The sequence below is a fragment of the Pseudoliparis swirei genome, chromosome 9, assembly GCF_029220125.1.
Source record: "Pseudoliparis swirei isolate HS2019 ecotype Mariana Trench chromosome 9, NWPU_hadal_v1, whole genome shotgun sequence".
NCBI classification, from domain to species: domain Eukaryota; kingdom Metazoa; phylum Chordata; class Actinopteri; order Perciformes; family Liparidae; genus Pseudoliparis; species Pseudoliparis swirei.
In genome coordinates, this window is record NC_079396.1 from 17,048,543 (window position 1) to 17,073,571 (window position 25,029).

At 39.4% G+C, this 25,029-nt stretch overlaps 1 protein-coding gene across 3 annotated transcripts in view; it reads right to left on the bottom strand.

The window, feature by feature from the left end:
- The window catches only part of spryd3 (SPRY domain containing 3), a 43,366-nt gene that overhangs the window by 16,923 nt on the left and 1,414 nt on the right, over nucleotides 1-25,029 (bottom strand). The window contains exons 2-7 of one of the 3 annotated variants that reach the window (XM_056422717.1): nucleotides 24,260-24,391; nucleotides 22,976-23,051; nucleotides 19,591-19,715; nucleotides 18,415-18,550; nucleotides 18,105-18,293; nucleotides 6,572-6,721 (exon numbers count right to left, since the gene is read on the bottom strand). In XM_056422717.1, the coding sequence (XP_056278692.1) occupies nucleotides 6,572-6,721; nucleotides 18,105-18,293; nucleotides 18,415-18,550; nucleotides 19,591-19,715; nucleotides 22,976-23,051; nucleotides 24,260-24,387 (804 nt within the window). In that variant the 5' untranslated portion in view covers nucleotides 24,388-24,391. Of the gene's footprint in view, nucleotides 1-6,571; nucleotides 6,722-18,104; nucleotides 18,294-18,414; nucleotides 18,551-19,590; nucleotides 19,716-20,629; nucleotides 20,841-22,975; nucleotides 23,052-24,259; nucleotides 24,392-25,029 lie in introns of those variants that run through there. The other 2 variants (XM_056422719.1, XM_056422718.1) reach the window with 2 other exon arrangements.

Below are 25,029 nucleotides of genomic sequence, written 5' to 3' on the forward strand. Positions count from 1 at the left end.
GCCCACACAACCTCAGCTATAGGGGTAACTGTGTAGGGAACTAATGCAGGTCTGTTTGTATAACTTCATGTCATCAGGCGAAATCCTTCAGCTCCTCACAGGATTACAGAAAGAGTCTGAGTGAAGACAACAACAGACTATGTGTATGTGTTTCGGCATGTTCAGCACTTTTTATGGATGCAAGTGTATAAGGAAGTGTTTTCTTGAAACAAACACATCAAACTGATAAAGTGTGCTGTGGTATTGAATGTCTGCAAGAAAAGATACAACGCAGAAATCGTTCATCAGATGACACAAAACCTGCAACATATATGGAGAAAGATTTGAAACAACTGCAGGAAGTGAACCAAAACACGCTGCAACTACAAATAATTTCCCTCATCAATTAATATACCAATCACTCTCTCTAAGAATAGATTCAACGATTTGTATATGAAATGTCAGAAAATAATAAAGGTTGCATGTTTTTCTCTATTGTCTTGAAAGATCTTGCTTTATCCGTTGACTAATTCTTGCCATTCTAAATAAAAGTTACACCGTGAACATTATTATTGTGCTGGTTGTTGCTGTGTGTTTTGCAGCTTCAAGGTCAGACATTGACACAGTGACCAGTCTTTGGTTTTATCCTAAATTTACCCTTGAAGAATATACAAGTTCACAGGAGCAGTAGTGACACACTCTTAATAGGACTGCTGTATCACAGAAGGAAGAGAAGAGCTGTTCCCAAGACCGGGTCATACCAGCGATTTCAGTCTCCTGATCAGTTATATGTCTTGTTTGTGTGTAAGTGTGTGTGCTCGGCTTTATGAATGTATTTTTTGTTCAGAGTGAATGCATAAAGTCATCAGAGACAGAGGGTCAATGGTGATCTGAGAAAATCATCAGTTCCTTTCAGACACCGATTGCTGCTGAACTACATGTTCGTCTCTTCATCACGACTTCCCGTACTCAACCCTCCTCCCATACCTGCTTCTTTGCCCCCCCCCCACAGGACATAAGGGTTTCCAGCTTTTTTCCTGTGTTCTACATGTTCTGAATCGCTTCCCTTGTTTTGTTGTGTTTACGACTCTCTACCTTACTCGGCCCCACACTCCTAGGTACCCTCTACACTCATTCCAGCCATAACTAAGCCTAGATCTCTCTTTGTCCCACAGCCTAGCAACCGTTTGTGTACCGGATGAAAAACAACTGTGCTACCAAGCATATGCATGCTATACATTCACGGATAACCTTATCTTCAGAGGAATGAAGATGTCAGGTCTAGGACTTGCAGTGGGGTAAAAAACAGATCTTAGATTACTAACACACTAAACAACACATTTACCTCACATACAAAACATTCAAAGTTATCACATAGCACATATTCCTCTGTTGGACAAGAAATTGTCAACACTGGCTTGGGAATTAGATTTTTAACGTCTCAAATCTCAAAATTCTCTTTATTTTCTCTATTGAATCTTTGTAGGGCAGAGAAATGGGACGGTGCAAGTTAAACCAACACTAAGTTCCAAATCACACATTCTTTCTTTTTACTTTTATTACCTATTGCAGCTGCCCAGACAAAGTACGTACCGTTGAATGCAATATTCATTTAATTGGGACTTACTACTTTGTTAAAACATTGCATCTTGACTTAGTTAGTTAGGCCTTTGTATTCCTCTCGGAACATAGGCCATTGATGAATTGTTTCCACCCTCGTCTGTCCTGAGCCATCCTCTCCAGCTGTTTCCACGTCAGCCCCTTCTTCTTGAATTCCGGCTCTGTGCTCCTTCTCCAGGTGTTTTTGGGTCGTCCTCTACCCCGTTTGCCTTGTGGGTTCCATGTCAGTGCCTGTTTTGTTATTGCTGTTGTGTTTCTTCGTAGTGTGTGTCCGATCCAGCTCCATTTTCTCCTTAACAGCTGTATATCTACTGTTTCTTGTTTTGTGCATTCCCTTAGGTTGATGTTGCTAATTGTGTTTGGCCAGAAGACTCCCAGGATGCGTCTTAGACAGTGGTTTATGAAGGTTTGTAGTTTGTTTGTGATGTTAGTGGTAGTTCTCCAGGTTTCGGAGCCATAGAGTAGCACGGTTTTGACGTTGGAGTTGAAGATTTGAAGCTTCGTCTTGAGGGAGATGTTTTTACTTTTCCAAATATTAAATGCTGTTCTTGCATCTTGACTTGTTCATATATATCTGCTGCAGAGAGGATTGTGGGTGATAATACTGAAAAATGCCAACAAATGCAGTCGGACATCCAGGTATTTTTGGCATGTCTCTGAGATACTTTGGTTTAGGACAAGCCACATTTTTTGTCTGAAGGTCCGCAGGCATGCTAGTAGCTTTGTGAGGCTGTAGTTAGGCACAGTGTTCATTTGAGACTTGATTTGCCAATCCACAAAGTAGATGTTGAGAAATTTCCCGGGATAATTGAAAACTTAGTACTGTTTCTTTTGCTGTATGTAAAATATGGTACGACCAAAGCAAGCTTCGTCATCTGGGGACCATGAACATGCCTCATTTCACATCCATCCATCCGTCCAATATGTGTTATGACAGTGAAGTGGTGAACCAAATTAGCAACATTGTCCTTGCAGGAGCCATGTTGCAAATGAGGGTAAAACCTGTTACCTTTCTTTTAAGGTGAGCAGCTACTGTGGATGTTAAGGCAGGAACATAGATTGCGTTTGCAAAGTGGGAGAAAGAGATGTAACGCAAGGAAAACTGACAAGTTGAGCCTCAAGTCAACAACCAAAACAAACAGAAAGAGTGATACAGACAGGCAGATTCTAGCACACTCTGAAGCAATAATGAGTGGATTTGTGTTTGTATTGTGTCCGTCTTATCATGTGATTCTACGTGAAAAGACCAGCATGCAAACCTGCGTAACCCTTGAGTAAACAGTCATTAGCCAAGCCCTTCACTTTGCTGCTTTATCACCTCTCTTGGACTTAAACTTAATGTCTTTATAATAAAACCCAGATGCCGAGAGAAAAGAAGCTGAGCGAAAGGAGAGAGGAACTCTGAGGAGGTAATGGAGCTGGAGTTATCACCACTCAACTTCTTTCTTACCCATGGGAGCATTGTGTGTGTGCATGTGTGTTTAACTGAGAGCATGTGTATAAATGTACTCTTTTTCTTTTAGGTCCATCAGATGATGTTCTGGAATTTGGTCCTCTTAATTCACAGAAAATAATAAGCGAGTACAACAGATACAGATTAAGAGTACAATGTGATTAAATAGCTAGAAAGTCAAACTGAATTATACATTAATTTACAAAACATGCTATTACCAAGAGCGAGACATTCAAGGTTTCCGGAAGAAACAGCCCTTGCTTCCCAATACCAATGTCGGTGCTGATATTACCTGTTGCTGATAGTTTTTGTTCATTTTCAGTTACCACAACCAGACTTCCTGTGCTATTTGCATTTTTATTTGTATTGATTAATAATTCTGGTGGTCACACAAATGTTAATAATGGAAATATTTTTTTAATGTATGCACACAAAGTGGATTAAGGTTATAGCGCATTACTTATTTTATGTAAGTTTGTTGTTACTTTATTAACAGTATAATTAATAGGCTAATACCAGAAGAAAACAAAACAATTTAATTTTAAATCATACATTCAGCACCCACATGTAGACCGAATGGAGTGACTCCTTTGTTCCATAATCACATTTTTCTGCTACTGCAATGCATCTACTATGATATTGGCAGTCGAATCGGGCTCTCTGGATCAAATTGTTGAATAGTTGACTATTTGGGATAACCCCTACATGGCATATTAAATCCAAAATATGGTTTCTCTTTGTCAGTTTAAATTGCTTGCCAGAAGGACCTGAAGCTCTCAGTCTCTGCCATTGTTCTGCCTACTGTGTTCTTGGCGGAAAAACAACATTCATTCTTTGCCACATGGATAACTGCAATTAGATGCAAAAAAAAGGGCAAATTGCACTCAGCTGCAAAACGTTATGGTTGTGTTTGCGCTGTAATATCATTAGCGCAAGTTTGAGAAAAGGGCAGTTAGCAGGTGCAGGTGATGTGTAATTCATGGTGCTATCGACGGCTGCAATCTATTCTTTGTGAATTTGCCCGAGAGTGTGAAGGAACATGAATAAATAACATGAACTAAATGTAACGTATGGTGGGAATCAGTGCTAATAAGCTAGGCTAACTAGCATCAACTGTGTTATCCCTACTTGCAAGCTTCTTTTCGTGCAAATGCAACCACAACATGACGGTTCTCCCAGATGTTTAATGTTATAATCGCTAAAGGTCCATAATAAATGTTACGTAAGTTCGTTGAAAATGTTTACTTTTTGTATCAACATTCACAGGACGTACAAAAGGATATGATGCTGTCAGTAGTGCACCACAGGTATTGATTGTGTGGCTTCCAGCAACAAGGAAATGCCCACCCAGAAGCCTGAAGCTACAAAGCTTTTTTCCACAAATATGTCCAAAACAGTTTGATCCTCTCTTTTTTTTCTTATGTAAACATATGCCCAGTAGCTCAATCATTTGGGTCTATTTTTCATCAGGCAAAAAGTTTGACTTTAAGGGTGAATGGTGGGAAATATTTGCCAGGTGGTTTGGCAAACAATTCTATGAAGATGGTAATGCTACTGGCATTACTGATTTATTGTTGTGTGTTTATTAATTGTTTCAATGTTGAGTGGTAGACATCAATGACTTTGAAGAGCCAACAACACTAATAAGACCAAACACAAAAAGGATGCTCAGATTTAACCATTTTCCAAAATGACATGGCTTGGATGGAAACCTGTAGGTAGAGTGCACACATGTGTGTAGGTGTAAGTATATTTCTCGGCCTCCCTTTTTTGTATGCATTTATCACTTGCTTCGTCTTAAAGCCATTCAGAGTGCATCCCTCTCTTCTAGTTTTATATAAATTGCCTCTGAGACCTTGAGAGATGTGATACAAATTTCATCTGTTATTTTTGTTATTGAAAGGAGCAGAGCTTTGACCCTGGGAGAGACATTGCTGGCAGCTCTCCACAGGCCTTGGCTTTGGCAGTCACTAATATTTCACATTCATAACACTTTCGAGGCTAAACTTTTAGGGAGTAAAAAACTCACAAATCATGACCCCATACTTTCAAAGAAATGGTTACCGAGTAGGAAGAACTGTATTAGGTAAAAATGTTATGTTTTTTGAGAGAATCTACAAGTTTAATCCTACCCTTTATGACCTTAATAAAGAGGATTCAAAGCAGCCCTGCAAGCAAACAAGCTATTACTGCTTGTAGTTTACATCCTTGCAGCTGTGTATTGAACTGCCTTGATACATCTATCCTTGTTATATTCACTCTGCATCTTTGAAAGGAAAACCTCACCTCTAAATTGACCACTTAAACAACTCACCCTCAGATTACTTTGTTTCTTGTAATCTTAAAGAAAACATTTTAGATTTTTGCATGCCTCCAGAGCAAAAGAAGAATAAAAAAAAAAAAAAAAAAAAAAAGTCATGATGATGAATTTAAGTAAATTGGGCTGCTTTTAAAAACTGCATAACTATATCAAAATAACCGTTGAAAAAACTCTCACAAACCTTGTGCAGCATAATCAAAGTATCATTTATCCATGTGTGTGCTCACTGCTATTTTAAACACTTGCATAAACAGTACTCGCATGGACAGGAGCGCACCTGCGCAAGTGTAAGACTGCTTATTTGGAAGTGTGTTACATAGTACGGTTTGAGCAAAGATACATTGAGACTTTGATTATACTATATGCGTTTTAAGAGTTTGTAAACACAGCCCCCTATTTACTTTAGTCCATCAAGACATTAATGTGCAGCAGTCTCATTCAGTTCCCAAACATCTACAGGTTTGTCTGTTCAAGTCTTCAAAGCAGTTCTACATGGTAATCGTCACTTGCAGAGTTGCAGTGCTAATGCTGAAATGGGAACCGCATGTGCATTCTTTGGAAAAAGAAATAAGGGCTCCAATTGAGAGGTGTCTCTAATTGTATTTTCCTCTTGGAGGTGTTTAATCTACCCAACAGTAAGCCATTATATCGAAAGAGAATGCTGGATAATGGGAAAGAAAATAAAGATTTTGACACTACAACTATGTTTACTACTAGAAGACTCTAAAAATGGTTTTACTGGCTAAGCCAGTCATCAAATTCACTCCATACACTGAGATTTACATGTATGTGTGTGTGTGTGTGTGTGTGGGGGGGGGGGGGGGGGGGGGGGTTAAAAGACAAGAGCACTGCTTCCCCTCCATTGGGACAAGTTTAAAACATTCTCAAGATGGTGCCTGAAGAACATTTTGCACATGCTCATTACCGGCCCTATTCCCAATTCAGGTTTTTGTCAAAGTTTTCCATCATTAGCATGCTGTGAGCTCAACGACTTGTTGAAGTATGGGGACCAGAGGGAAAGAATAGAAGAGTCAGCAAATGGGCAGCCTTGAGTTCACTGCCTAGTGTATAATAGTGTGGTAAAAGGCCAAAAGCAAAAAAACTTGCTTCTCTGTTGAGGGTTTGTGTGTGTGTGTGTGTGTGTGTGGGGGTGTGTGTGTGTAGTTGTTAAAAAATAAAAAAAATCTTAGAAAGCTAACCCTTCTTGCCAGGCCTAGGGCAATATAGCACTTCTCCCCAGCATCAACAATCTCCACTTCATAGTAGTGGCATCGGGTGGTGAGTGGCTGGCGGGCCTGAGCCAAACCCACGTCCATGATGCTCTTTCCTTTGCCAACATACTCCAGGAGCTAGAGAGGAGGGGTACAAACAGAGGGGGAGAGAAAAAAGGACCGGGGTTAATATGTTAAGAAATAAAACATACAAAAAAGAGTCTAATTAAATGCAAATACACAATACACAAAGATACAGACTCCCGCTCCCACCGGATTTATTGACCAATGAACTCCAACGTTAAGGCTCATTCACCCCTTGACAGATAATGGTCAAGCTTTCATAGTTTGCACGCCTTTAACAAATTTATTGTCACCTAAAACCACCTCGTCACACTTACTTTATTACAACATCGGGATTAAAAATGCTGCGTATGACAATTTTAATAACTTTTCAAAACAAATCCAAGAAGCACACCCAGCTCAAGCTCTCCCTCCATTAGCCACCTATTGGCATGGCTGTGGGGAAGCGATGTGTATCAGTGTACCAGTGGTCCATACTGAAATATCTCCAAACTATGGGATGTATTGTTATTAAATTATGTACAGACATTCATGGTCCGTTGATCATGACGCTTACTGGATCCTCCTACCTAATGTTACCATGGTGTTCGTCCAATCAATCACTATTTTATCATATCTTTGGCAAATTGGCACTATTGAAAGACGGTGAATTAACTACTAACAATTTGCAATTTGCAGTGTTCGCATAGATGTACAGTTTATCAACTATCACAGGATTACTGGAGAAACCTTTAAAAAGTGATCATTCCAAGACTCCAAGTTTTGGAGTAATAAAGAATAATTTTTTTCTATGACTACAAGCGGAATTTCCAGGGGTGCACATAACTGGTACGCAGGTACGCATGCGCGAAAATAATCAACAATGCGTAATGCCACTTGTGTTACTTCGCGCCTTTGCGTACTTGATCGATCTGATATTGATCGTCTCTAACCAGCAGCATGTCACTCTGTCTCTTCGTGTCGCGTTAACACTTCTCGGCTCTCCGTGGTGGATGAAGGAAATGAAAACTGTTTTTACGGAGCAAAGCGACGGATAAAAGCCACGCCCCCTTTCAGGCACGGATGAAGTAAAGCGTTCTCAGTTCTGTTTTTAAATAAAGTGTTGGAAAATATATATTTTTTAATCCGATTCATCAATTAATAGAACAAAATAATCGACAGATTAATGGATTATTCAAATAATCCTTAGTTGCAGTTCTCTTTCCTGACCTTTATTGACTTTATTTGGCTAGTCAGGCGACCAGGCCCAAAGGGCAGTAGTTATGTAAGTGGGAAAGTTGAGAACAAAAGATTGACGACATAGCAAATCAAGCTCGGGCAGGATCCTCAGCCCAATGTTCTGCCAGATGCAAGAGACTTAACCACGCAACTTTGAAACTGTGTCCTCAGTGAGTGGGCAGCATGACAGATTGACACTTCCAAACCCAGTCAAACCTTTTTTCCTGAACCGCCCACAGTAACTCCTCTACAAGTATCAACAGCCACTTGAGATTGCATGTACAGTATACGACGATAATGCAATTAATTTCAGGTCCATTTTAATCTTAAGCATCTAAACCGGTGAAGATGTGTGGGGAGCTAGGCAACCACAAAGCCTTTAGGCTGAGCAGTGTTTTCGTGCCATGCGAGTGCATGAATGTGACTGTATGAGCATGTGCGTAACGAAGAATATGTGCCCAGTGTAAAAGGCTAGCATGACAGACAAGCTGGGGTTGTGTATTAATCCTTTGTGTTTAAGTGTATTTGTGTGTGTGTGTGTGTCTGTGTGTGTGTGTGTGGGGGGGGGGGGGCTTTACATACCAGCTACTTGAAGGACACACCTGGTGGAAATAGCTATTCAGCGTCAATAAATCAAGTGTCTCAATTAAGTTATTAACATTTCCATTGTTATTTTCGCTGTTGCTTAGCGATACATCAAACTGATAATAACTCAGAAATTAAGCTGAGGATGTCAAAAGGTTTAATTTCAGTCTCTGAGCTCAATAAAAGTTCAAACTGGTTGCTGAGAACCGACAACAGTACTTGTATAGCCATGTTCATATATGTGACTATATAAATATATATGTATATATATATATATACACACACATACATATATACATATATAAGCAGTGTGGATAATGGATGGATGGATGGATATATACATACAGTATATATATACACATACATATTTGTATATATATACACATACATATATACAGATTATATTTCTTATTAATGTACACTCAGCATTCCACCGTGATAGAAAAAAACAGAAATGTAGAAATGTTTACAAATTTAACAGGCTACAGTGTAAACAGGCTACAGTGTAATCACTCCGGTGAATTCATCATCGTCAATGTGCATTGTAAAATGTTTAGTTTTTTTGCCCTGATTGTTATTATAAGTCTCTGAAAAGATTATAGAATAGAATCTAGAAATTATTTCAATTTGTTTTTCTTTACCTTTTGCTTGATCATGTTCGTTTGGTATAATTGTTACCAGATTGATGCAACTTTAAAAACAATGGCTAAAGAATATATGGGTGAACATTCCTGTTTTTAATTTTTATTGCCATATATATAGCAGGAAAAAAATAGCATTTGCCTTTTGTTTTTAAGACGGATGTATACGTTTCGAAAACATGCCAATTATGTGGGGCTAACATGAGCAGAGTACGTTTGCACATCATTAACTAGCAATAGTACTTCTATACTACACTAACTACTCCAGGTGAACTGAAGGTACGCTGAATGTATACACATGCTGCTTTTGATTTAAATAATTGAACAGGTGGTTCCCTTTTAACTATTAGTTCTTTAACCTGTTTTTGCTGCTGGATCAGTTGGACATCTGGATGTATCCATCAGACGCTTAATGTGATGATTACCGTTTGTCTTTTTCTCTCTAAAAATTCGTATTTTCTTATTTCCAAAATTAGATCATATTTATTCAGGAAGTGCAGTTAATGACAGTGTCTCCATGGTAGCTCTGACAGCTTGACGCAGTGGCAGTGTTAGCCTCCACCTTATTTATTACAGACTGCCCTTTCATGTGTCCCTTTGAGTCTGCTGCACTACCAGGCCTGGACATCAATAGTTCTTTTGGGAGACAAAGAACAGAGTTTCAGTCCGATGAGCATTCAATCACACCTTTTTTTGTTGCTTTTTTTGCTGCCAAGTAATGGAAGGAGAGACGAGAGGGCAGAAACAATAGAGGCATAGCCTTGAGCAAAGTATGTCTCATTGAGATAGCTGACAATCTTCCTCTATCTCTCTCTCACTCCTATCAGTGTTTTGAATGGTAACGGTGGTGTGCAAAGCCGTGTTTTGTTGAGCTGCTGCCTGGGAAACAGATGTAACACCCAGAAAGTAGTCCTGCCAATTTCCTGTCACATCTAATGGGGGAACTTAAAGAAAGGTGTAACTGAAATTAGGAGACCTCCTCTTTATTATGCAGAAAAACACTTCAACCAAACTGTGAACTGATTAGACATCACGCAACGGCTGTCGAGTCCATACAACTTAGCTACTAACTTTTGGGTTTTTTAGACTTTCTCTCTATTTATTCTTTTCACAACATTTAGTTTTTTCTTGGATTTGCTTATTTGTGTAATTAAACTTATTTTCACTTGTTGTCTTTGTATATAAGGGCATATTTTTTATCTCCTGGTCCTGCACATTTTTTCTTCCCTTTTTTCCAAACACATCCTTAAATCTATGTGCTTAAAAAACTGTTTGTTCATTTAAAGTTCTGATATTTTGAAACTGTATAATTGTTCACGTGTTCAAACTCAACTCAAATGCCTCGAATGCATTTCATTGTATTATGTGAACCAATTTGGGTGTCATTTGAAAATTGTACATCCAAAGCAAATCACTCACTATTAACAAAGCAAGGACTGACCTAGTTGAACTGAGCTTCAAAGAGGCATTTAGCACCAAAACATATGCAGTCCCAACACAACCTGTAATTACATTTACTGACACACTAAGTGAGGTTGAGGAGGGTGAACAAGTATTTACCATGAGAAGACAGGATGGTATTTGCCTTGTTGCATGCAACATGCCTTACGGCAACTTCCCCAGCAACACTGTGTTTAAAGTGACGACTTATATTTTGTGACAGTGATAAGCTATATGACACACTGGCAATAACATATGAATACTACGCAACAGCCACAAGTTGTTTCACAAAACAATAAACATGAGTTGTTACTGTGCAGGTTAATGTCAATCAATTGTACCCTCTGAGATTTCCAAAATCTGTAAAAACCAAAGACCCACTTCACTGACACCTCCTCACTCAATGGCCATGTGGCGCTTTTCCTCACCTTTTAATACACTTCATTTATTATCACCATTACACCATTATGTTGGGATGGTGTTGCACAAATTAAACTGCGGCTCAAACACCAGCAGGTACTGCCTGCCAACAGTGCTGATTTATTTAGACAGTCATACAAAGCTACAGGTTTAAAGAAAGGTCGTCGCCTTCGAAAGACATTTTAATCTTGGAGATAAGAGCTAAATATCACCAGTGAGGGGATGCCATGAAGAGATGGCAAGAACTATAGATAAAGAATAATAATGTTTTTATACAATTTGTATAAAGTACAGTATTCGAGGAGATGAGGAATGTGTTTTCTAACAATCAAAGTAGATTCTACATCCAGATATAAAACCTTGCAAATAAAACTATTACCTGAGCCAAAGTTTCAATATGCCAATAGCTTCCGAGAGGTCCAGAGGTACTAGCGTGAAGGCAAGGGTCAAATCTGCACTAACAATCTGTGAGTATTTACCTGGTTTACTATGGCAGTAGCTCATGATGTACACAGTTACTGGCCTCCAGGAACATGTTAAGTGACCAAGTGAAGAAGATGTCAGTACGTGTAAACACGCTTACTGACTCAAGAAAAAAAGGGTAATGCAGATTTGTGAACAAGATATTAAATGTGCCCCAAAGCGTATTCTTTACATTTAGTCTTACTCTGCAACACAGATTGTGTGGATCCTTGAGCTCTAACAAACTTGTTGAATGCATTTCTTTTCACATAAAACATTTGTAATTCCAGGGGATTTGAATTCAGCATTGTTTACATCAATGTTCCCTTGCTAGCAGTTGTCTTCTTCCTTTTTGCCACCATCTGCAGATCATTGCAATAGTGTGACACCATTGGTAGGACAGTGTATGCTTGATCAGCAGGCACACACATGCATGTGGCCCTTTATGCGTAAAGTTAAACAAACCCATTCATAGAAAATCTGTCGAGGTAAATGACTTCATAGGAAGCTGTTCAGTCAAGAGAATCAAAAACATTCAAAAAGTTCCGTCTGAGAAAAAAGAAGACTGCTGCTCAATAAAATGAGTATAGTATATTCTCATGTTTAATAAATAACATGCACGATACCAGGTGCAGAATGAGCCAGACACGCATTATATGTTCCATGTTTACATAGCTGCAAGGGTCCCCATGATCCATTTATTCATCTGCCTATAAGATTTGAGGCACAATGTCCATGCACAACCCAAAACACAGAAAAAAGCTAGACATGTATAAGAGTGTTGAACACTTGAACACATTCAGAATAAGGAGCACGCTAACTCAAAACAGAAAGGCCGCAGATCGCCACCATATTACACTGCTGAAAGTAAATGTAAAAGCAGATGTCAAACTAGAACGGGCACTCGGTAGAGCGCATACCTTCGCATATCACAAGATTGGGCATTGAATTATGAACATTTTGGCATTAGTTGCATGGATAAAAAGAAGATGTAGACCTTCTCATGGGCTTGACCTTGACCTTTGACCCGATCGATCCCAAAATCTAATCAAATGGTCCCAGGATAATAACCAATCATCCCACCAAATTTCATGCGATTCGGTTTAATACTTTTTGACTTATGCGAATAACACGCACGCACGCATACAAATACACGGCGATCAAAACATTACCTTCCGCATTTTCAATGCGAAGGTAATAACAAAGCAGCATACTGAGTATTTCAGACTAAACATTACTGTGTTATCTGTATGAACCTGATGACAAGAAGCAGTCCAACAAGATGCGAGTGCAAAGGAACGTCAGGCCATCAAAAGCAACCGCGGTCATGCCGCATGCCTCGACGTCAAAATCCATTCTCGCTGATCAACAGCCCATCAGGACTGCAACAATAAGGTAACTTTTGGGAAGTGGCTCGCTACTGCTTGATAATAAATAAATAAAAATTAAAAAAAGGGAAAACTTGTTCCCAAAGAAATATTTATAAATGGTACTGAGTTTTGGTCATGGTTTATTTCAACAAATCACACTTTCTATATTTTGATCTCCCTCTTGCCTCAGCTCTACATTTACAACTATTAATTAGGCTTTACTTCGGACACCTATTGTGACGCAGATCCAATCTGCCACATCAACCAGCCAGCCGCCACTTAGTCAGTCCATTGGCTTTCCTTGGATTAAGTTATTCGTAGTTTCCTCTTTTTTCACGCTGCCCAGTTCAGATAACTGGAGGCAACCATGATGGGGCCACAGCTCGGCCTGGGAGGCTGCAACCATAACACCTTAATGGGAAAGTTGTCATCCAAGAGCAGTGTCATGTTGGGATTCTTGACTATTGTTTCCAGAGGAAGGAAGAAAAGAAGCAGGCACCCTTAGAGGGGTGTTGGTACAACAGAAAGGTACAATTGATTGGTGTGGTTCAAAAAGTTGATGCTCTGGTGAAGATACTGCAATGTGGAGCCAATTTGAAAAATTAACCATTGCACCTTTACAGCCTCAGAAATGTGTTTAAAATACATACATCTTGAAGAATTGGGGGAGTGGCGGAAGAGAGAGTGAGCATGACATATGGGCTGTGAGGGAGCACCGGCACACTTGGCAAAACTGATAACTGCAGACTCAGGTGCTGTCCACTTACTTGTCGGTCCACTCATCCGCAGCTGAAAGGATTAAGTTGGTGGGCACAGCAACTGCTGTGACAACAGGAGGCAGAGGATTGGATGCTCATGTTCGCACTGAGCTGCACGTAGGCAGTGAAAAGGAAGCCAAATGTCTCCTCTCAACAACAAAAAACTGTGGAGCAGGAGCATGGCGGTTTAAGAATTGAGGGGGATAGACTGTATAAAAATATAGTCTCAGTGACGTCATGCAGAGGTTTCTAAAGATCCATTATGAAGCTTAAAGTGGGTGGCTCTGGCCATCTCCATCTTGGAAGTGACGACACAAACCTGTTCTGAGACTAAAACTAAGCCCTCAATCTGACCGTGACTAAAATTAAGCCCTCAATCGACATTGAATTTCAATAAAAAATGTTGACTGTTAAGGCTCAGTCAGATTAGGTCAATCATTAATTTGGAAAGGAAGAGGTAAAGTTAACTTGCATGAGACCATTAGTGGTTCAATCATTGTAATGTCTATAAAGCATAAATAAAAACAAGGACCAAAGCAGGACTGTGTTTGTGGGGATTTTTTTCAGATTAGTACATTTGAAAAATCGGATAATATAATGGAAGAACACAAAGTATATGTGTCTTCATAATGTTAAAAGCAGTGGTTCTCTTGTATTCAAAAATAAAAATAAAATGTATTTATTTACTTAATAAGCAGAATTAACAATGAGAGTCAAACCTTCGTTTCAAGTGAAGTTGCAATTTAGGAAAGTTAAGAAATTGAAGATATCTGCTGTTTTGGCAGACATCACAAGTTCATGTTACATTCTGCATTATGCAGAGCTGCTTTCATCACTTATCAAGCTGCAAGTGAAATTCTTTATAGGTAACACAGAGCCAACAAAGGCACAGCTCTCAAATTAAAATTCCCTCCATTTACTTCAGTTTTCCACTCAGAACCATGAGGCCAGAGTATTCATTACCCTGAACAAATGGCCTTCAGATGAGTGATTAAAAAGTTGAAAAGCGTAACAAAATAAAAGGACGATCAAAAGTCCAGAGTAAAAACACCAACCTCCCTGAAAAGGAAACTTTTCCTTTCATACTAACTTTATACGAGCGCTTTCAAGGGCAACCAAGAGAATGATGCAAATGCACTATTTGGTGAAAAGAATGGAAAGAGAGAGTTATAAAACAGATAAACACTTGAGTAGATTGAATAGAAGCTGGGGGGATGAATGCGGCCAGAAATCTTAAAATCAGATACCCACCAATCTAAGAATGTAATCTAAGCAGTTCACAAAGGAAAAGACTTCGCTGCAGACGAGTCACCACCATCACCGCTGTGCACTATGTACACTGCGGCTATACACTTCTTAGAACTGCCTCGTCAAAAGCATACCCGTCAGAAAAGTCAATTATCTTGCAGTAATCTTTTCTGTCCTTGTTAAAAATCAGTAATGGGGTTCTCGCTATGATCTGGCAGCAGTTATTATCCTCACTTTTCAAATAGCAACGTGTGAAAACTACGTCGCTGTTTTGACCAAATGTTCGTACGGTGATGCGAGTTGAAACAAACTGCCGAGCAGCCAGAGACATGCGATTCATCTCTGGCAACCGAATGGTAAATCCGTAAATCATCAGAATCCACCAAGACTGGGAATATCTGTTGAATAGCCACACATTTAAGAAAGGAGGAAAATATTTCCATGCTCCTTCAAATGTAGCTCACAGCTTTAAGAGTTGTTTGGATGAAGTGAACAGTCAGAGAGAAGGGCAGAGGAGACAAGGAGAGAAGAGGGGAGAGTAGTGGAAACAAAAGGGAAGAGAATAGAGGAAGGCCGGGAGGGGACAGGAGAACAATGAAAGAAGTGAAGGGAGGCGAGGAGGAACAAGGAAAGAATAGGATGAACAAGGAAAGAAGAGAGGAGGATAGAGGAGGAGAAACCAGAAGGAGAGTGTTGTGTTCCAAGATCCAAAGTAGAAACGTGGAGAAGTTGAGACAGTGTGTTGGTTCAAACCACAAAATGAAATTAATTAGAAGTCAAAACCAAAAAAGAGATTAATTGAGACCACCTTGTGTCTGACATGTTCTGCCCTTAAAGCATAATCTTACCTCATATTAATCCTGCTACTCAAAGACGTTCTAGCCTTCAAAACAAACCTTTTCTTTTCCTTTACTTCTCCTCCTCCCATCTTTTAATTTCCTCTGCCACAATTTACTTTTCTTTCTCTTTTTCTTTCTCTCTCTCTACTCAAACTTTCTCTGTCATTCCAGGAAGCAACTAATGTCGCTGTTGTCCCACACCGTTCCCCTTCTTCTGTGTCTACACTAAATCCTTGTACTTGTCAAAACTTGACAGCCTTATCAGTTTGAGTATTATCACCCGCTTGAACCCTCACAATAATGACCACATATATGGTAGCATGAGAAAAGAGAGAAAATAAATCACTGCTGAGCGAACCATGCAGCCGAGCACCCCAGCTGTGAAAACCTCCAATAACACGAGAAAGAGTAAAAGATTCCTTAGAGTCCCGTTACTCCACTTATTGAATTTTTACAACCTGGTGGACTGCCAGGCACTTGGCTCCACCAACACATTTCATGCCATTGCCACTCCTCGGGTTAACAAGCTAATAGTAAAGCACTCATAAACTCACACATATCAATGTTGTGTATTCCTGCTGTGGCTGTTCATGTGTGGAGCCACATTCAACGCACATTCATGTTAAAAAGATAATATTTAACGGGTGCAGTTCAGGGTGAAGTTAAAACAATAACTGCTGATTTATTAAATTGGAGGTCTAAATAAAACATGATGGCAAATTCAGCAGAAAGACCTCAGTAATGTATAAAAAAAGTATTTGTCAGATAATAAACATTATCAGTGTGTGAAAATGAATAATGACGTTATGAAAGAAGTATGGAAGGTCAGTAACACATTCTTAGCCTGTATGCATAAACACACAGTTCAAGCGATAGGCTAACACCGTATTGGAAATGTTACGGCCAGGAACAATATCCTTGAGCAAAATTCGTTATTATGATCAAAATATTAACTAGAATATGACTAAAACAAAAGCTGAGTTCCACTGACCAAATCTTGACTTAAACAAAAAGAGTCAAATATGACTTCAAACCAATTTGGATTTACTAGACAAGACCTTCAGATGACACAAACGTTCAAGGCCAAACCTGTCTTTCTAATTTCACAAATTGTTTTTGTAATATAGACGCTGACCTTGAACATTTGCCACTGCTTACATTTCTCAACAAAATGTCGAGTTAGCCTTGGCCACCGCAATCCTCCAGGTTTGTCACTGTACAATGTATATGTTGTTCCTGCCAGCGACACCTCAGGTGTAGGAATTATACTTGTTTAAAGGTTTATAGTTCAGCCATCGAGAGCACCACTGTACATTATCTTGCCCTGCCCCGATTTAATTATATACCCTAACATATGTTCTTTCATTCACTTGAGAGAGAGAGCAGCAATAGCAGCTAACAGCCTTTCTTGCATTAAGTGCAGTTGTCAACAAAAAGGGATTTGCTAAAGAACAGGCAGTTGAAGGATCTTGTAAGAGCACAAAACAAACACGGCGAACTGGTTACAACCACGCAAGAGAGCCACACTGTAATCTGTCCCATTCATACTATAAATACACATTATACATATATGGGATGTGTTCGGTTTCATGTGCATTGTCTCTTTGTACACAACAGGAGGAATGCAAATAACCACTCATATAGTGTGCTCCACTATTATTTCCAAAAATAGTGTTTAAATAATAAATCATGAATTGAACACTGAGAATATTACATAGATTACATACAATATGTGGCCTTGATCATAAAGTGATAGCCTGAAAAATTAGTCAAATGTTGACTTTTCTGTTTCATATGAATGAATGGTTTGTAGATTGTTTGGATACTAGGTCAGAATTGAGTTCACTTTAACAGGGTTCTTACACATTTTGACCAATGGATTTCCATGACTTTTCCATGACTTTAGACCAAACTTCCATGACCAAACTGAAATCTCGGTATAAACATGAAAACTGTAGAACATTTTGCGTATTGAGAGCTATCGCTGGTCTTATATTTTGAGCGTCTTTCTTTAAAAAAATATTAATTATTTCAAACTCAGCGTGAATGAACATGTGATTTTAACACATTTCCATGACTTTTCCAAAACGTTTATGATTTAAGTTTTTTCCATGACTTTTCCAGGCCTGGAAATGACCATTTTAAAATTCCATGACTTTTCCAGGTTTTCCATGACCGTACGAACCCTGCTTTAAGCTCCGGTAATGCAATATATTTAAAAAGTGTTAGTTGCAATCCTTCCTGGAACTGTATCTAGACAACAGCCAGCTCACATTGGCATTGAAACCTTGTATGGTAATGTATCTGCTTAGTGGTGTGAGGAATACTCGGAACAATTGCAATATTTGCATTTAGCTAGGCTAAGACATCGCACACAACCTGTATCTCTGTTCCAGAAATGGTGTCGTATTCCTTTAACCATGAGAAAAACATCGGGGACCTTTTTTACTTCTTACCGTGCCGCTAACCCTGACATCGAAAAGCCGCCCCCAGTCATCTTCATGGCTGTCCACCATCATCATACTTTCATCTTCCTCCAGGAACCACTCGGCCTGTAGGTCAACCTTCACCTCTTCCCCCATGGAATGCATCCCTACTGCTGGGAACAGCCCCTCTGCAGAAATGGGAACCTCCAGTGATCCCACCTGCATGAGAGAAGGAAGTAAGGAAACAATGGGTGAAGAAACACCAGACAACATTATACGTACAGGCTGGTGCAGGCTTGAAATAAAGTATGACAATACAATTATGATTAAAAACACATACCTCTTTGCCATTTTTGGTGAAAAAGACTATCTTAAAACCTGCTTTAATATTTTCAGAGTGTATTCCACAGCCAATGCGGTCACCACGAGTACACTTTGGCCCAAATTGCTGTCCAACGGGGTTGCCATTGTATAACCTAGGAAGAGTGACGAGATAGAAATCTTCATAACATAAAAGGTAGCTATTTAATGCAAACAAATTACCATACGATCATTATCACTTTGCGAAGTCCAATGGTTTGCATTGGAAGTGATCTGCAAGCAGCCAGCAATAACTCATTTGGAAGTTAACAACAGAAGTGACGCATTAATCAAAATAAAATGCAAAACAAACTCATTGGTTACAGCTCCTCGATTATAAGTGTTTGCTGCTTTCTTTGGGTTTTTGAGTATTGGTTATATTAAACAATCACCTTTAGCTCGAGAAATTGTAGTATGGATTTTTTAAATGTAATATTTTCGACTACAATTTATTTTTTGCTACTATATTCAGTCTATTTCGACCCGCCACAGTTTCATAATGAGCGACAAAAAAAAGTCCACCTCTCAAGCGGTGGGCTTGCTGACCCTCACCACCAGAGTACAAACGGTGCGCAGCGACCGGCTAAAGTTCCGTTCGTAAAAGTGGCTCATATCAGCTCTACAGGCCAACTAGCAACTATTGTTATCAAATATATTTGGTGAAGTTAAAAGTGTATTATTTAACTAAATTATTTAACATTGTACTCGAGTACAGTATTTGAGTATCCTAAATGTAACAAGAGCAAATAAATGTTGTTATTCATAGACCTAGTTCATTCATTTTCCTCTCATAGGGCACACATTTGATGCATTTAACTTTCAAATGTCAAGAATGATCTTCCGGGGAAGCATAGCCCACGAAGACCCCTAGACAGTCTGAGGCTAACCCATAATCGTCTCACAAAATTATTTGTATAGACTAAATGATTATTCAAAATGAACCTATAAAGAAAGTACTTGAAAGTCAATAATTATGCATATTAATTTGCCAAAAATTATATTTCTGTGACCAACAAGTTTTATGCTGGTGAAAAATGCAACGAGACAGTAGTTATGTGTGGATGGAGCCCCGACTGACCGCAATGCAATTTTCTCAAACCATGCAAGAAACCAATGCTGCACCGTAGCGAATAGATAAGACTGTGGTTTCACTCACTTGCCGTTGTCAGCATGGTAAGCTACAGAGTATGGCAGCCAGCCAGGCTGGTGGTCAAGCCTGTAGAATTTAGGCACCAGGCCCACAGCAATGGTACCCCTCACCCCTGTGTCCACTATTGTCACCTCCACACACAGAAAGAAAGAAAGAGAGGGAGAGATTAACCCCAAAATGGGGGAGTTTAGTTGGGTGGTGTTAGAAAGGACGTGGGCAAAACTCTCATGTATTGTGCAGTTTGCTGCATGTTTGACAGCAAGGTGGATAAAAGATAACAATCAACTTTCTTTGTTTGATGAAAGATGACAATTAACTTTCTTTTTTTAGATAAAAGATGGATCAAAATGTTTGTAGTGGGGCAAGTAAACATGGATGTCTAATTACATTCAACCATTATTCATATTCTAAGAGTGCAAATTGGCCACATGTTATGATGAATAACAGGTAGAGACAAGACTTTAGAAAAGCCCCTTTGTGCACTCCCAGATGAGAACATCGGAGCGCTCAGAAACGTGCAGGAGGCATATTATTCTCGGATCACTGACACACACTTTTTAATGGACCTAATGAACTGACAAAGGAAGCCACACGAAGTTGGACACAAGCTAAGCAGTTTTAACAGCTTTTGACCTATTGATCAAAGGAAAAGACGCTAATGTGCGCTGGCGTGCATATGTGTCGATTTGCATAAATAGGTTACATACGTGACCTTTTACAAATCAATTACAAGATCGCTAAAACCGCATATCTGCCATCATAAATTATTGTGGTCTTGGTTCGGTTGTTTGATTCAGTTCATGTGAACCAAACCCAACGGGTTAGCTGTAAAAGCAGCCTGAGAGACACAGACACTGTATTTAAAGTGATTGATATGCAACTTTCAAATTGTTTGAACAACCAATCTGCTTTTGTATCTGGTGTTGTTTGTGCCAACAAAGCAGTCGTATTGAGTTCGCTGTTCAATTTGTTATGTTGTATTTAATCCAAGACGACCATGATGTGGAGTAATTCAAGGAAAGTTTGATCATTTGTGTGATAATACCGTTAACTTTGATTGTATACCGGCACATCCCTCGTCTCGAGCCCCGGTGGCAGCAGGAGAAAACTTCGACAATAACCTCCTCTCTTCTGACATAACACCAGCCTGCTAGTCAAGCCCCATCAGAGCTAAATGACACACACTAACAAGCAGAATTAGGTGAGAGGTAATGCAGGCAAACACAGAACAGCTCTGTTAGGTGCGAGTCTGCTTTTCCGACCTTTATCGGGGATGTCTCCAAGTTCCCCCCCCCCCCTCTAAATGTTCTTCCTCTTTATCATTCCTTGCATTTCTTTCTCCCCTTCCCCACTTATCTGCCTTGATCCTTCGATACCTCCCTCTTCAGCCCAGATCCCTAAATCGCTGCTCCTGCATGACAACACATGTGAAACCAAGCTTCTTGGGTTTCTCCGACTAAACATTCCAGGTCTGATTCCTTTTCAGTCCAGCATTTAAGGATTAACTGCACACTGAAACATGTTTTTTTGCTCTCAACTAAAGGACATGATTGTCCTTTGATGATACACATCAATGCTGGTGTTAATATGCTGGTGTTACCAAATTCTTATTGGTTGAAAATGTTTTTCCGTAACTGCTGTGTAGCATTAAAATCACAGCACAGCCCAATCCGATTCTCTCCTTTCTGCGGATGTGAAATCAAGCCATCAGGAAATTACAAAATCTGGTGAATCAGGGTTAATAATTACCTGGCGATAACAATATTCTTTCCTACATTGTAACAAGAGTGGGTAGATGAAGCATTAAGTAGTTACATTTTTCTCTAACAGCTGGCTAGTTAGCTATTATTGGCCTTGGCAGGTCCTCTCTGCAACATGTAAAATGTCTGTATGAAATGGATAAAAGTCACAAAAACATGCGAGATGAGGAAAGAGCAGGAATGTGCTCACTGGCGAGCCATTAAGTTAAGTTGATATGATTTTTGTCTTCAAATCCATGTATTGATGCTGCAGAAGTTCAGCTCGAACAGATAATAAAACTGGAGAAAGTGCAGCAGTGGTGACAGAGGGGAAATGGATACCTTATGAGAGCAAAACAAGAAGAAACACAAGGATGGCAGTGACGCATACTTCGAATGAAGCACGATCTTTATCAGCATAAACGTTTCAAATTTGTATAGATATCTGGGAAACTGACAGCATGTGCGTCACACGGTGAAGAATAATACTCTGGGTAGTGACCAAAATATATCAGGCTCCAAATGTGATTCTCATACAAACAGAAATGCTGTTATCATTAATATGTTCTTGTTGGAGAAGGAGAGGGGGTGATCTGGAGGTCAGATGAGAATTTGACATCACATTTAATGAAAATGGTCACATCTGGCACAAATCTGGGACACCTCACAGCCACGATAAATAATGTCAAAGCACATTGTCAACCTGTTTATAATCTTACTGAAGCAGATCTGAAATGTTTCAACATGTGTCTGAAGTGGTGCTTCTCGATTCAAAAAAGTATCTGAAAAGAATAGTGGAAGAAGTAAATCATTTACGCTGATGCTGCATGGTCCTGTCTGGCTCTATTTGTAGCTCATCAAAATTCCATGGTTTGCAGAACGTTTCCTTCTGACGTCTAATAACCCAGACAAGGAAGTATGTCTGCCTCACCTGTCGTCTCATAAACACACGTAACAAGGCCTGCTCTGATGTGCACCATCGACAAACAAGCTGTCTCATAAATAACACACTGCAGCCCTCTACACCCTATTTATTACTAACTCTTACAACTTTCCTGTGCTAAATAACCCTCGTACTCTTGTGTATATATGAGAACCATTAGAACGGTCTAATACAGATTTGCTTAATAAATGTCTGATAGTTTCTCCTGCAGCCAGTCTGCTTGCCCATCTGATGAAAAACACTGTATGTTAGACTAATCTTTGTGCTCAAGGATACCACCAAACCCACACCCTCTGCCTCATTCCAATGCAGCTCGGACATTCTTGAGGTAGTGGTTTTGCACGGGTGAACTGGGACTGTAGGGGGGCACTCAGGATTTAATATGAAGTTGAGAAAATTGTCAGCAATGGGATAAAATTGCTGGCTGGATGGTAAAGCAATCTTGGGCACACACAGGGATGATGGTATGTGGTAAGCCGATCACATTTTGAATAATCCCCCACCCCAACATTTCCAAAAGAATGACTGTCTACTTATTTTCTAATGGCGACCACATAGTCAAAAAAGTGCATAAACAAAAAGTAACAGTTAAGATAGCGGTTGGATTCTAGATGCAAAAAAAAGTATTTGGGACGGTCTGGTATTGCAACTTAGTAAAATAAAATGATGTTAGACGCTAAATTACAGCATCACTATCAATGAGCCTTACCTCAAAGTAGCAATTTCCCTTTGATAAAGGATGGCCTGCCACATAGCAACCCACCTCTTCGGAGTTCCCTTGGTAACTAAAGAGAAGAAATGACAGGTTGACAATAGGTGACTTTGAATAGGTCTAAATTCTGTCTGCAGAATCAGAAACCCATCTTGAAGAACAACCTCCGGTTTTCATTGAAATATTGTGGAGGCACTATCTGTATAAACAAATGCACCAGACATAGGAGACTAAATATGTTCCCATCATTAACAGTTATGGGTTAATTATACGATTTAAAACTGCTCTTTAGCATCATGATTAGAGGAAGATATATAAAATGGCATGCACATGATTATTGGCTGTGACTGTTTTATAAAATATGATAGCCACCAGCTGTATATAAAAGGAAAAGGGATGTTTTGTTAAGGAAGTGAAACTGGAGATGTGCAAGGACAAATAAAGATTTTCCTGAGAAACACTAAAGCGTCTGAAGCTTTGGATCAGAAATGCAATGTGTTGAGTGTTTAACTAAAATTCACACTAAGATAGTGTGCAGGTAGTTTATAGGTAGGTACAGTATGGATCTCAAACAAGAAACTAAACCCACCTCCAGTTAGGATAATGTAGATGTATGAGAAAATTACTGTACCTATCGTTTTATGCTGACCTAGAAACCAGTCTCCATTGACAGTGCAAGCAGTAGACCTGTTTAGGTTTATTAATGTGGAAAACTAAATAAATGCTAACACAAATTATGGCCCTCAAGCTATCTGTCTTCCATCCACCACCAGTGTTAGTCAGTGATATTGACACTCTATTCCTTCCACAAACACACACACATTAAAAGTTGTGAGATGAGTACTACAAACTAGTAAAATTCTCTCAGAGGTCAAATACCTCTTCTGGCTAGGAATACCGGCCTGATCTGTTGTCGCAAAGCAGATACAAACCTTGTTAAGTCAATCACATACAGATTTTTACTTTGGGAAAAAGAGGACATTTGTTCATCTCTATAATACACTTCTATTATATGATGTGGTCAGCATGTTGATGCATAGCAAAATGCTAACATTTAAGAATGTTTTGAGCATTTTAAATGAATAGAAACACATGGCCCATACAAATTATTCAAAAAAAAGACATTTCTAGACAGGAAAAATCATTTTAAATGTGTTATAAACCCAATATTTGTCACACAAGTTTTGCCAATTAAAAATAAAAAGGCCGCCAATGAGTCCCCAGAGGAACGAACACAATATAACGCAGAAGCATCGTACAGCTGTGCATTGTAAGGCTGACCTGAGTGTGTCTCCATCCTTCTGCAACCTCATGTATCGTTCCTGTGCAGGGCGCCCATCCCCAATATCTCTGATTCGACGTCTCAGGTTCAGGAGGCATCTGTGGTGCAGCACGTTAATGTCATCCATCTGACTGTAGAAATAATGGGGCAATAGGGGGAAAATGGCACTTTACCACAAGTTCAGCAACAATGTTTGCCGTCATAGCGGTCAGTTGCCTGAGAGAAGAAAAACACGAGGAGGAAATTGAATCACAGGGCCAATACGATGTACAAACTACCCAGCTCCTCTCAAGCATGTGCTCCTGATTTTTCTTTACAATAGGTCCTTGGAGGGTTCTCATATGTTAATAGACCAATACATTCTTCATGAATAAATATCAAGATGTGGTCACAATGCACACACAACATGTGAAAGCATAATATTTGCTGTTTATCGCAAACAGTTGTGCCTATGCCACTTCAAATTTGAAGGTACAGGCTTAATGGTACAAGCTTCATAAAGCCAAGACACTCGGACTATTGCAAATGTGTCAGCATATTGAAATAAACAAAAAGGACAGAGAAGCATTCAACAAAAGGAAAACAATTTCATGGCGTTAAGCATTTGAATAGTGCCGATACACAGGGAGCCTTGAAACTAATTTCATAAGATACCACTCAGAAGTCAGCTCCAGAATTTGTGGGTCTGAAACAAATATAGTTTCAGGGTCCATTTACATGTAAGATGGCTACGTCTATGTGTCTGCTGAAAGTTATAAAATGATTATAT